At 38.5% G+C, this 12671-nt stretch overlaps 1 protein-coding gene across 4 annotated transcripts in view; it reads left to right on the top strand.

The window, feature by feature from the left end:
• COL25A1 (collagen type XXV alpha 1 chain) overlaps window positions 1-12671 on the top strand; it is a 159620-nt gene that overhangs the window by 130832 nt on the left and 16117 nt on the right. For 3 of the 4 annotated variants that reach the window (XM_064450092.1, XM_064450091.1, XM_064450090.1), the window contains 7 exons: window positions 48-98; window positions 340-366; window positions 2443-2523; window positions 4524-4559; window positions 5431-5484; window positions 10655-10708; window positions 11918-11944. In XM_064450092.1, coding sequence (XP_064306162.1) covers window positions 48-98; window positions 340-366; window positions 2443-2523; window positions 4524-4559; window positions 5431-5484; window positions 10655-10708; window positions 11918-11944 — 330 coding nt within the window. The remainder of the gene's footprint in view (window positions 1-47; window positions 99-339; window positions 367-2442; window positions 2524-4523; window positions 4560-5430; window positions 5485-10654; window positions 10709-11917; window positions 11945-12671) is intronic. The other variant, XM_064450093.1, reaches the window with a different exon arrangement.

Below are 12671 nucleotides of genomic sequence, written 5' to 3'. Positions count from 1 at the left end.
GAGTTCTTGGCTCTGCATGATTTAATGCCATTGTTTTTTATCCGTAGATGATAGGACCACCTGGACCACCAGGGCCACATGGTCCTCCAGGCCCTATGGTAAGCTTGGAAGGAAGACTGGGGCTAGAAAGGCTTAAGCCCTTTCGTCATTTTTAATGCCTGCTTAATAGAAGTGCTATGAGAGTATGTGACCATTAGAGAGGGACCTAATTTAGGACTTTTCCTGCATGTCTTAGAATTCATGGGAAGTAGAGAAACAAATTGTACTCCTATAAAGCAACAAGCTCTTAAAAATTTGTGGCATATTTTTGTAATGAAAAAATGGTATCTTTATTTTCAGGGACCTCATGGACTCCCTGGCCCAAAGGTAAATTAATGGCTGTCTTGAATAGTCATGTTCTTGATGTCTGCAAAGTGTCATGCTTTGTTCTTTAACGCATGCAGCTATGTTTTGTCTTATGTCCCATTTAATAAATGTTTCTGATATTCTTAAACCTTAAAGCAGATTTTAATATTAACAGATAGCTTAAAAGCTTTTGAAATTTTCTGTGTTTGTTTCCTAGTAGTATTTCTTCTGAGCATTGGCTGAATCCATTTTTTGTATTAATATTTGTGATGTGGCACTAAATTATTTAGTTTCCTATTATAAATAAGTTACCATTGCACTTGCAATTGGAATTACTTTTGAACATAGAAGGCTGTTACACACTCAGGAAAAGGAGTCAGATAAACTCTTCATTTGCTCTCTTGCATCTTCTACGTCTTCCAGTATGAATGGGCTTTTCACCTTCTTAGGTGCCATGTACTTTGCTGACCAGTTCCTTTGCACATTATGCAAATTCCCCACCATAAGCTCATGTGTGTTTTTTCACGTTTTCTAACCTGGAATCCTGGATCAGGCAGGTCTCCGATACTATTTGAAAATTTTCCACGGCATAGTACATGAAGATACACTGTAGGGTCTCTCTAAGCCCATGAAAACAGCTCAGGAGGGAGGAAGTGGGTTTTGGCAGAGTTGGAACATTTTAGTTTGTGCTTTAATTCAGTAATCACCAGTTAACTATAGCATAGCATTCATTAGGGCCAGTAGTGTTGTCAGGCGTGATAATTTTAATCGCTATGGCTCCCTAATCAAATTGCATCTTTCTCAAAAAATAAGGAAGGGGAGGAGGGGTTTTTAGGTTTAGTTTTTGGGTTTTGGTTTATTTTTTTTTAAGGTGTGAGACAGAAAGTCACTAGTTTGAATCATGAGGAGACTCTGTTACCTTGGTGCAAGAAGCCATAGTCATAAATCATTTTTGGAAGTTGAGTCCGTTCCATCTTAGCACAAGCTCTGCCTTACCTCAGGCTTTTGGCCCGAGACTCAGGCTTTCATGAGATTTCTCAGGTTTGTTTCCAAAACTTCGGAGTTTTCAGTGCTACTGCTCTGAAAGTCACATTGTGTCAAATAGAATAAGAATGAAGAAATGGCTACTTAGGCAGGGTGCAAAGCAGGCAGATGACGTCTGGAGTTACTTTAAGCAGTGGACTAGATTCTATTTGGGTTTGTTTTTTAAAAAGTATGAATATGATACATAATAACATCAAAGGGAAACCTGGGAACAAGGCCATGGGGAGCAGCCTGGGTGAAATACCCACATACTTCTGTTTCCCAAAAGAAGCAGGCGTGGTCAGTACCCTTTTTGAGTGGACAGCCCAAAAGCTGAGGTAGTTTTTCACGATGCAAGAATGACTTATTCGCAACTCCAAGCCCACCATTATCCTCTAAGTGATGTTTAATGTAAAAGCCTATGCATATTTTAACAATCACAAGACAAGTGCCATTTCTTAAGTTGTTTAAACATCTCTGTATGAACACAGAAACTATGGACCTCCCAAATAGCTTGGCATTACATAACCTGTACTGCTTCTTTCAGTTTGTCACTGTTTAATTATGTATGCTTAAAGGTTTAAAATATCTTTGTGTAAGATTTTGCTGCAAATTCCAGTTTGCTGTAAGAAAAAAATATTGCTTCTTTACAAATTGTACTTTTCAGAAGATCCTACTGTATAAACCTTCAATTTTGAGGCTTATTTTTCTGAAAGTTTTGTTTCAGTTTCAGTTATCTGCATAGGGTGGTTTATGGGATTTGAGGAAATTCCAAAAACCCCTGAAACTCACACTTATTTCAAACCATCTAACTGTAGTGATAATTATTAGGAGAAGGTTCAAAAAAAATTTGTAACTTGTAAATTTTAACACAGATTTTAGATCTCCAGCAGACACCTCCCAAGTGCTTTTGCCCAGTTACTGTATCAGCATGTAAATTGCCAGTAAGTTGAGAAAGTTGTATTTGTGTGAAATAACTGGAATTTGCAGCCATTTCTGAGACTGGCTTCTTCTATCCCAGTTTAAACACCCGTTATAGCACCAAAAATTTGGCATTTATACTTTTACGTTTAGGGTGAACCAGGGTTAAATGGTCTTAAAGGATTGAAGGGTGAACCAGGTCAAAAGGGTGACAGAGGGCCCCTTGGTCTTCCAGTAAGTAAAAAAACCCAACTATTCAATCTCAGTGCAAATCACAAACTTCTCTTTCTACTCCTGATGAACAACTCTGGTTTACTCAACAGCATACATAGAATATACCACATCAGAGCAGAGCGTCAGTCTGTTTTGTTTGACCCCAAATCTGTGTTATCGTCCAAAGTAATGTCCTGTAACGCCTGGTGCTGTCAGGGTTTTTTTGTTATGTGTCAGCTGAAAGTGTTCAGTGTCACAAGGATGCCATCACCCCCATTACATTAGTCATATTGTTATTTAAGTGTTGTATGGTGTTTGTGTTAAAAAAGAACCTTCCCCTTTCCCCCATCTCTTCAGTTATTCTTCCTCTATTTGCACTTCCATAGTTAAAATGGAGGAGTCTAACTGAGGAAAGTTAAAAATTGGTTTAGGGAGTTTTATTTTTTTTCCTCATTCATTAGGGATGATGGATTGTTACTTTTGCCTTGTTCTTTAGAAAATTTACATTCTGAGTGTTTGACATAAATTTTGTATTAGAAAGAAATGAAGGACCTTAAAAATAAATTTTCATGTGGAAACATTATAGTTCTTAAAATTTAGATTGACAAAAGAGAAGATACTTTGTGTGCTTACTTTGTGTGTTGGAAAGCACTCTGAAAAGTTAATTTTATTTTTTCCTCACAAAAAGAGTTCATTTTTCCTTTTTGTTTTTGTTTAATGTGAGGATTACTCCATGTTCTTACACTGTTAATAGTAAAGTGGAGGAAAAAGACTTAGCTGACCCAAAGGAACCCAAACCCCCCAATTATAATTTCAAGTATTCTGTGCAGGGCCTCCAGATGAGGTCAGCTTCTTTGAGAATTTTAATTTATTTGGGAAAAAAAGATCATTTTTCAAGCTGACAATTACAGCTGTGTAAAGAGGGAACTTTGGAGGTCTAAGCTAACACCCTGAAAGTGGCTAAAAGGAAGAAGGTTTTGGTTCTGCCAGAAATGTTTGTTCTAACCCAGAGCAAACTGTGTCATTAGTTTTTCAAATTTATATAGATCTTGTCTTGCTCCTGCTTACTGCTTTTTCTAAATGTCATTTTAAGGAGTAAAGTACAAGTGTTTGACTTTCTGAAAATGCCTCATTTTCACCATTAAGCGGGGGGGTGGGGCGGGGTGGGGCGTTTTTGGGGGGAGGGGTTGGTGGTTGTTGTGGTTTATTTGGGGTTTTGTTTCCTTTTGGGGTTGGTGGTTTGGTTTTGGTGTTGGTTTTTTTTGGCCCAGATTATTCCCTGTGTCCCAAATAGTTCTGGCCCCCTAGCCCTAGCATTACTGCCAGCAGTGCTGGGAGAGTCGAGCAGATCTTTCGCTGCAGCTCTGTTATTCGCATAAAATCCACCAGAGGTCATCCCGTCCCAAAGGATGCTGAAGCAAATAGCCCGAAGTGCCGGGTGCTACCCACTTCCAGCCCCTGACTGTGCTCTGAACTGGGAGTATATTGGGAAAACAGGAAATGTGATTGTCTCCCGGGCTCTTGGAAATGAATGAGGCCGTTGTGGTCAGGATCCAGATTTTGTTGGCAGCATAATGCAGTATTCAGATACTTCCTATCACGGTGAACATACATTTTTCTTTCTTTGTGTAGTATAGTATTCAGTATTGTCATTATTTACAAATTAGAAATCATGCAAGTAAATTACAAAGTAAATATTTGCGTGTTAAGGCTTAAAAACACCATAACAGCTGGTGTTTGTAGCACTCCTATAGCTTGACATTATTCTGGTCTAATATACTGCGACATGAAGGCAGGGGTAGGTCAGTGAAGTTACACTAATGGGAGAACAGTATCAGCCTCTTGATGTTTAATGTGAATTTTTAACTAACAGGCTGTAGTAATGTGATACCCATCCCAGAACCCTGTCACAACTTTTACTGTATGTTTGAATTATGTTTATTCATCAGCACCACTTACTAATCTCACGTTCTTGTCATTCATGTTGTACCCATCATCCATGCTTCCACCTAACCACACAGGGAGCATCTGGCTTAGACGGAAAGCCAGGACCCCGGGTGAGTCCCTTGTCTTTCTGTGTCACTCTTTGTTACCGAGTCCGTGTGCTTTCCAGCAGCTCCGCTGGCCACGCTCACACGCTGCACGGAGGAAGGCAGGCCAAACGCCGCGGGCATTTTCCATGCTGTATAAGAGGGGGCTTCAAGTAAACTCCTAGGGCAATGTGTGCGGGAAGGAGAATGTTATTCTCTGTAGAAGGAGCTCTGAATCTTAAAAAGGCCATTTGGTTTTGATATTCAGTTGGACAACTGCCTTGGTTGGGTTGCTTATTTTCCTGAGTGAGGTTAGGGATTTAGTTTACACAGGAAAACATACTTGTTCAGTGCTAATATGGAATCAGTGAAATGGATGCAGACACCCTGGGGTTCTGCCGCAGGCATTCTCTTATTAAATATAAATGTTAAATCATATAATGATAAAGAAATGGATAAAGTGGAAGAGGAGTGGAGTTATGTACTTGAAGGCTTCTGTAAGATTCCCATTGTTTGCTGCAACATGTAAGTCCACCTTACAGGTGGGAATTTCAATTTAAAAAATAATCAGTATTTTTAAAAAAAAAAAATCTTTGTTTGACCCTTCAATTTTCCCTGGCAAAATTTCTTTCGATAAATGTAAAATCTTTGTAAATCTCATGACTTCCATGAATAAAGCAAAATCCAACTAGAATAAAGATGGGTTACCTCATAACAGGAGAGCTTATAGGTGGAGTTTTGAAAGCCAAAAGGAGTTGTTTGGCCAGGTCCCATCACAATTAAGTCTGAATTTTCAACCAGTGAACACTGATTCCATGTCAGCTCTTGGCTAGAAGACAGCTATTAAAACTGAAGACTGGTAAGACCACTCTCTTACCCTCTTTGTTTCATTTTGTAGGGTGTAGATGGCCCAGTTGGTCCCCATGGCCCTGCAGGTCCCAAAGGAGACAGAGTAAGTATATGTTCCATGTGCTTCTCTTTACAAAGTGACTGCCACAATGGCAAAATGTCGTATGGCTACTTACAGTGTGCCTAAATGTTACTATACATAACAGTATCGCATCTGTTTAAGGATCAGGCTGAACTGTATGTGCATTCTAGTTGCATACACGTTTATCTGTTTAAGGGTTGATTTTGTGACTCATTCACTTCAGAGAAGCTGGTATTTCATAATGAATAACCAGTAAGAAACTTACAGGACTTTCAAGTTCACAGTGCTACACAGAGCATAATTTTGGTTGGTTTCATAATTTTGCGTAAGTGGATCGAGAGAGCAAACTGGGACAAAAGACGAGGGCGTGGACTGATTATATACATATGCAAAGGCAAAAAAATTGAGTAGTTCTCATCTTTTTGCACTTAAATGTTTTCTCTTGAAAAAATCCTCTAACGTCCATAAGGTTTAAACTTTTCATCTTTTTTTTTTAAGCTTAGAAGGTAGAGGCCCTCCTATTTAGTTTGAAATATTCACAGTAAATTTTCTCAGATGGAAATAGGATAAGGACCTTAATCTTTAACTGCGAGCCTGTCATCTTTAACAATACAACCATCAACTTGTACAACAAAACAAAAGATGATACCTTATACTAACTAAAACCTCCCAGGAGTTGCCAGCCCAGAATTTTGTCTCTTTGAATTTCTCACTTTAACAAAACAGCAGTGCTAAAGCGACTTCAGACTTGCTCTATTAAGGATGCAGCCATATGGCACAGGTCCAGTTAGCTTTAGCAGCAGTACATCTGAGAAAGGTATGCATGACTTGATGATTCATTTTTACAGAGCTGTGTGTTGAGAAATGCATACAAGACACAGCATAGTCCAAAATAAGAACAGTAGACTGTAGTTACCACTCAGGCTAGTTAACTGTCTGAAGGACTTGAGTATTTTTCTTTTTTCCCTAGGGGATTACAGATTCAAGTCTTTTTTTCAACTAGGACTTAACTTTTCTATCTATCAACTCTGGGAAAAGATAGTTCAGCATCATCTTCTGAACTTCAGGAAATAATTTAGATGAGAGGTACATGTAGAAGCATACATAAATACTGGTACATTTTATTCTTGCATTATGAGCTTTTATCTTGGGGGATATGCATACGTACTACCACTTGAAATTTCTTTCAAAAACAGTGTGCTATAATATAAACTATTCTTCCAATGTGTGGAAGGTAATTATAATTGTTTTATCTTATGAAAGTATCCGAGGCCATAATAAGTCATACAGCTGGATCTGGAATCAGCCCTACCACGGCTGTTGACTAGTAGTTACAAAGGGGATAGGAACTGCTGCGGTGTAAGTCTGTGCATAGGCACAGAGGAACAGATTTGCAAAAACACAGAAACTAAGGTGTGCAAGAAATTCCTGCACACCCACCATTTTCCGTGTAGCTAAATGAATGGGAGGAAGTTCACAAGAAAGGTGGAAGGTTTTTTTCCAAGCAATCAAGTAGCAAGTTTATTGCTGTAATTGTTCATTTAATTATTCGATACTGTTTGGGAGAAGTTGTTTGTAGCATGGTTACCTAACAGGTGCCTGGTGTTGATATATGTCTCATTATCTAAGTAAAAAACCATGAGTTTTAATGCAGTTCTTCAACTTGCATTTGCAACTGTTGAACTTGTTCATGTGAAAGCAGGAGGAAAACATTTTTGCCTGCAGGTTTCAGACTTTGCCTTTTAATTAAAAATGGTGCATAAAGCCACTGCTCACTGTCACTGGACAGGATCATATTTTGTCCATACCGATAAGAAAAACCTTGGGCCAATATTAACCTAGAAGGGCAGTAGGGATTCCTAACGTGAAACATAACCACGTTCTTAAATCCACATTATTTAAAATTTGGAAAGACAATCTCACTTTAAGAGAATACATGTAAAATGCTGGTCACTATATATTTATGTCTCCTTAAAAGTTAAGGAAAGCAAGTATAATCAAACTGGAGCCTAGTGATTTCCTCTATAGGAATCATGGATTCATTGTTGCATAGGCTGTATTTGAGGCAATGCTGAATTACACTTCTTAGGTAGAACAGACCGTTGAGCAAATTAGGGTTGGTTGGTTTGCTTCCAATTTAGCTATTTAATTAAAATAGAAAACATCAGATAGTCTTTATTCAAAACTTATTTAGATGGTGAGAAACTAGACTAGGAAAATAGTGCCACGTCACTAGAAAATAGGAAAACACGAATTTTAGAACAAATGTGCTATTAACTCACTGTGTGAGCTTAACCATGTAATTTTCTCTCTAAACTTTAAACTGTTCACTGATTATTAAAAGCTAACACAGGATGTAACACTTCCTGTAGTACGATACTGGTGAACATTCCAATACTGTGGTTTTGTGCATTCCTTTTGGTAGAAACAGAAATGGTAATTAATAGCATGAATTAATATTATTCATTAGGCTGGTGTCTTACAGTCCTTAATAAATTCTTCAGCTATTGAAAATACCATTTTGCTAGGTGCTTAGAGAGCTTTTACTGAGACCATCTTCATTGAATGGAGGAGCTGATTATAATAGGCCTCTGAATCTGGCTGTGTACCCATTAATCTTGCTTATATATTGTCTTGAGAGGAAATAGAGAAGATTAGTAAACAGATAAACATCTTAAACTACTGCTAGTGAAAGGGGACATGTAACCCTGAAGGGTAGTGACAGGTATAATGCGTATCTAACTTTTTGTCCATCTAAAACAAGCTGAAAGACAAAATTAGTGAAATGCCCATTTCCTGAAACTCTTGCCTTGATGGCAAAGACCTGGTTTTGAGCTTGGTTTTGGCTCTCAGATGTGTAGTCTGTGCAACGCTGTCATCACTACACACGTTCAGTACTGGGAGGGAAAGTAGACTCCCTTTAATTTGATTAAAATGTTTGTTACTATGATACTGTTATGAAATCCACATACCAGTCTTCATGGAGACATCAATTATGCAGCTTTATTCATGCAAAAGGTAGTTCATATTCACCCATGATTCAGGAGACTGAAGTGAAATAGGAGGCAAAAACAAAGGCTGTGGTTTCTGTTCTTTGGGCACTGATGAATTGTCTTACAAAGAGATTTTAAAAACCTTGAAGTTTGTGACTGTCTGTTTCCCTGAAGGAAATGTTTTATCATGATGGCTGAGGGCAGCATGCCTATGACAGTCCATCAATCGTATATAATCCATAGACATTCAGGACCTCATCTGATATTCTAAACACGTTTCAGCATGTGCTTTGTATTGGAGGCAAAAAATTGTGAGATACATTTCTCTATTCTTACATAACAGATGAGATTATTTCCTAGACTGATACATTCAGTATCTTTATGTCTACCATATGTTTAGCAACGTTATAAGCCTATCTTGAGAGGACTTTGTACAGTCATCTTTGCTGTGGAAGGTTTAAAAAAAAGATACTTAACTAGTCTTGATATATTTCAAGTATTGACTAAACAGTTTTGTAGCTGTTATACACATAGGTCAGCACATTGGTTTCCTCTCAGCAGAAAGTTTTAAAGCTGCAAGGGCTGCAAGTACCCTCTATTGTTCTGCAAGGGCATCAAGCCTAAGTGCTGCTCAGAAATGGCTGGAGATTAACAGAATCCTGAAAGATCAGACATTACACATCTAATCACCACCAGACTAAAGTGAGTATAGACAGCGTCCACCTATGTAAAAATATGAAGTATCTAAAATAGATCAAGTGTCAGTTACTCTGACAGACTTACTGCTGTGATTATTCAACAACAGGTTCAGACTCAGTTTATTCTGGTGCCTGCTTTTTTGTATTATCCAGTCAATAAGATTGAGACTTAGCAGCCCATTTTCAGAGCTGTGCTAAGGAACTTGGCTGTATGGATGATCACCACTATTAATTAGGCACACATCTGCATCTCTCTCTTGTGCTTTTAACAATAGAGTAATGAATTAATAATGAGTAGAAAATAACCCGGGTTTTTAGAGGATTTTGTACACAGAATTACCTCAAGAGCTTAAGCGCAGCGATTGCTGGCATGAAACACAGCACATCTGTATGCCACGAGTCTTGCACAAACCTTACATTAGGTTAAGGAAAGGAGGTGAAAAAGGGATCCAAATAACCCTACGTAACAAATCCAGAGTAGGAGCTTTGAAAACTGAAGGTGGTCAGGATGGGCTTTTCTAACCTCATCAACACTTCGAGCAGTTTGGTTCTCTCAAGAGAGTATGGCTTTTCTGCTGGATTTTATTCAGAAGAAAGAGCACCAGAGTCTGAAACAAGACGGCTGCCCACACATATTTACCAGTCCTGCCTCCCTAACAAGCTCACAGAGGACTGTGCTCGCAGTTGCGTGGACTAATGTTGGCTGACTCCGGAAGTTTAACTCCATATCAACCTTGATGAACGACTGGAGAGCAAAGATGATTCCTCCCGTCAGCCTGAAATTTGTCACCTTGGAATCTCATTTCATTTGAAAAAGTTTGCTCTATATTAAGCTTGCAAAATTGTTTTGGTAGCATCCCTCTGGAAACTGGTAATTTTTCCGTGGATTTTAGTGCAGAATTAATTCAAATTTCTGGAGTAATCTTTGTATTTGTTTGTCTTGCACATTAATACAGTTTTGATTTAATAAACCAGAGTATTTGCATCACTAATCTAGACTCCAGCAGAGCAGTTAGCAACACAGTACAGTGCATAGGATAATCTTCACAATGTCACTGTTAATATCATTGCCTACTTAAATACAAGCTTTGATTGACACATTATTTTTGCTTGTCACCTTGTTGCATCTCAGCTGCTGTGCTGGAGCTTGATGCTGTATATCCTCAGTTTTCATTACAACATTGGGTTTTTACTGAGTGCCATGTTGCAGCTGTTACAAGCTTAAAACCAAAATTGGTGCAAGTGCAGCTTGAGAAATGTTTTCAGTTACTAACGGATTTAAAAACAATTGTAATATTATATGCCCAAAAAGTCATTTTGCCTAGAAAGTAATACACACCTCTTTGCCCCTTAATCATTTGATAAAAATAAATGAGCTTGGATATTTTTCAGTCAAAAGATTTAGGAATGCATAAACTTCAGCCTAAAGCACTTGGTAGAGATCATTTCTATTGAAGATAGACAATGGCTTTGTTGGCTTGTTCTGTAATCTTTTCTTAGGGTGAAAAGGGAACTGTAGGCGACCCTGGACCCAGAGGACCATACGGCTTGCCTGTAAGTTGCATGCAGTTTGTACACATGGTGCTTTTCATCACTCCTTGGTTCAACTTTGTGTGCTTTATGACTGCTTTTCACCTAGCAATACAATTAGTTGGAGAAGGCAGATAGATAATAATCCCTGACAGTGCAAGGTCACTGGTCTGTATCGCAGACTTAGATTCCTACCCATGCACATGGTCATGCAAAAGTAATAAAACAGACCTGACATGAAACAGCAAGAGAGAGGAAATCCAGAATGTAATTGCTCCTGTTCCTGCAGCCTGTGGCTATCAGCTGTCTGGGGACCGTGCAAGAGTGGCAGGAGTTCAGGGTGAACAGTGGAAAACTGTGATTTTCTTAATGTCCATAAGTTGCTTGGATTTCTGTACTGCAAGTCTACTTTGCCATTATGGTTTTTTTTTGTTGTTGACACTTCAGAGACCAGTTTTGTTTTCATTTCTGTGCCATGTGCTCAGAAGCAATCTGAGAAGTTCATTGTTGGTCATTCATAGGTGGAGATGGTATGCTTTAAATCAACCATTTAAATTATATTATTCGTTTCTGAAATATGAGTGAGAACTTCCTTTGGCCTAATAAAGATAGGCTCAGTAAAATCAGTTGACTTACTCTGTTTACTTTGCTGATGACTGGGTCAGGTGTGTACATACGCGCATGTCAGACACAAGAAAAGCCATCTAAATGTGCTTGGCCAGGCACAACCAGCCTTTGCGAGAGACTTGCAATGTTTCCATACCCTCTCCAGTCTAATCTATTTGATTAATTAGAGCTGGAATACAGGCTCATGGTTTAATTGGGTCCATTTAATTGGGTCAGGAGTCAATGACTAGAGATGGTTTTCAGGCTCCATGGAGTGTTGAATTAGCTTGCAGTGTGTGTTTATCCGAGGGTCACTTTTGTGAGTTAAATTTAAAAAAATCCATTTTTTTTCCCTTCGTGTGAACTAAAAATGAAAAATTATAGTCTTTCCTGTATTTTTAGCTCGCTCCTGGAATCTGCATACAAACAAAATTTTACAGTCAAGTTATCAGTTCCTGGAAATGTTAAACACTGACAGAAATGTCCTTCACTAATGGCAATGCTGCGTGTACAGCCTTAGCAACATGGGGTACCACAGGAAAGAGGGAGCACAGAAGTCCAGCATCAAGGCAGCCGTTGGTATCACAGCTTAGAGATGCTAATGTACTCTATATGGTTCTTTGGCAGGGCAAAGATGGCGAGCCTGGCCTTGATGTAAGTAATATGTATGACCAATACACTCTTAATGGTAGGTAAGCATCTTTCAAGAAATAGCTTACTGAGTGTAACACTTTGTTTCCATTTAGTGTGCATGCAGTAGTACATGCAGAGAGTGTGCTAAATGCTGCATTTGCTCTTTCGCTATGATAAAGAGGACAAAGATTATGTAATATACAGTCCTTATCAACAGACCGCACCAGATATAGCGCTTAGTAATAAAAGTAGTTGGGCCTTTGGAAGTCAATAGGCTGGAAAACTGTGCTTGGTAAGAAAATATTCAGAGTTGTGACTCAGTTGTAGAAGAACAAGGTGTCACTAACACTTGTTAAGTAAATTTATCCTAATTAAACAGCATAATTCCATAACCTGTAAGGGATACATTTCAAAATACAGGCTTTTTCTTTGGCATGCTAAAAAGTCTTACTGAAAGCCTTTTCCTCTAGTCCTACACTGAAATCCCTAACTTATTAGGAGTCTTTTCCAGAACATATGGACTGCTGCCATTTTGTGTGATATTATTTCTTTCCATTGCTGGCAAAATGACTCTACCAAACACTATGACTTACTTGACTCACATGCTAATGGGTGCATGCATGTGTGCATACATAACATACATATACATTCAACGCATGTAGTGAAATCATGTTTCTTATATTGTCCAAGAGTATTTGAAAGCTTAACCTGCATGTGAATAAAAATCGATCTACCTTTTTTCCATTTT

The sequence above is a fragment of the Phalacrocorax carbo genome, chromosome 4 (genome assembly GCF_963921805.1).
Source record: "Phalacrocorax carbo chromosome 4, bPhaCar2.1, whole genome shotgun sequence".
NCBI lineage: Eukaryota > Metazoa > Chordata > Aves > Suliformes > Phalacrocoracidae > Phalacrocorax > Phalacrocorax carbo.
The sequence above is the reverse complement of the archived record's forward strand: the minus strand, read 5'-3'. Positions and strand labels throughout refer to the sequence as shown.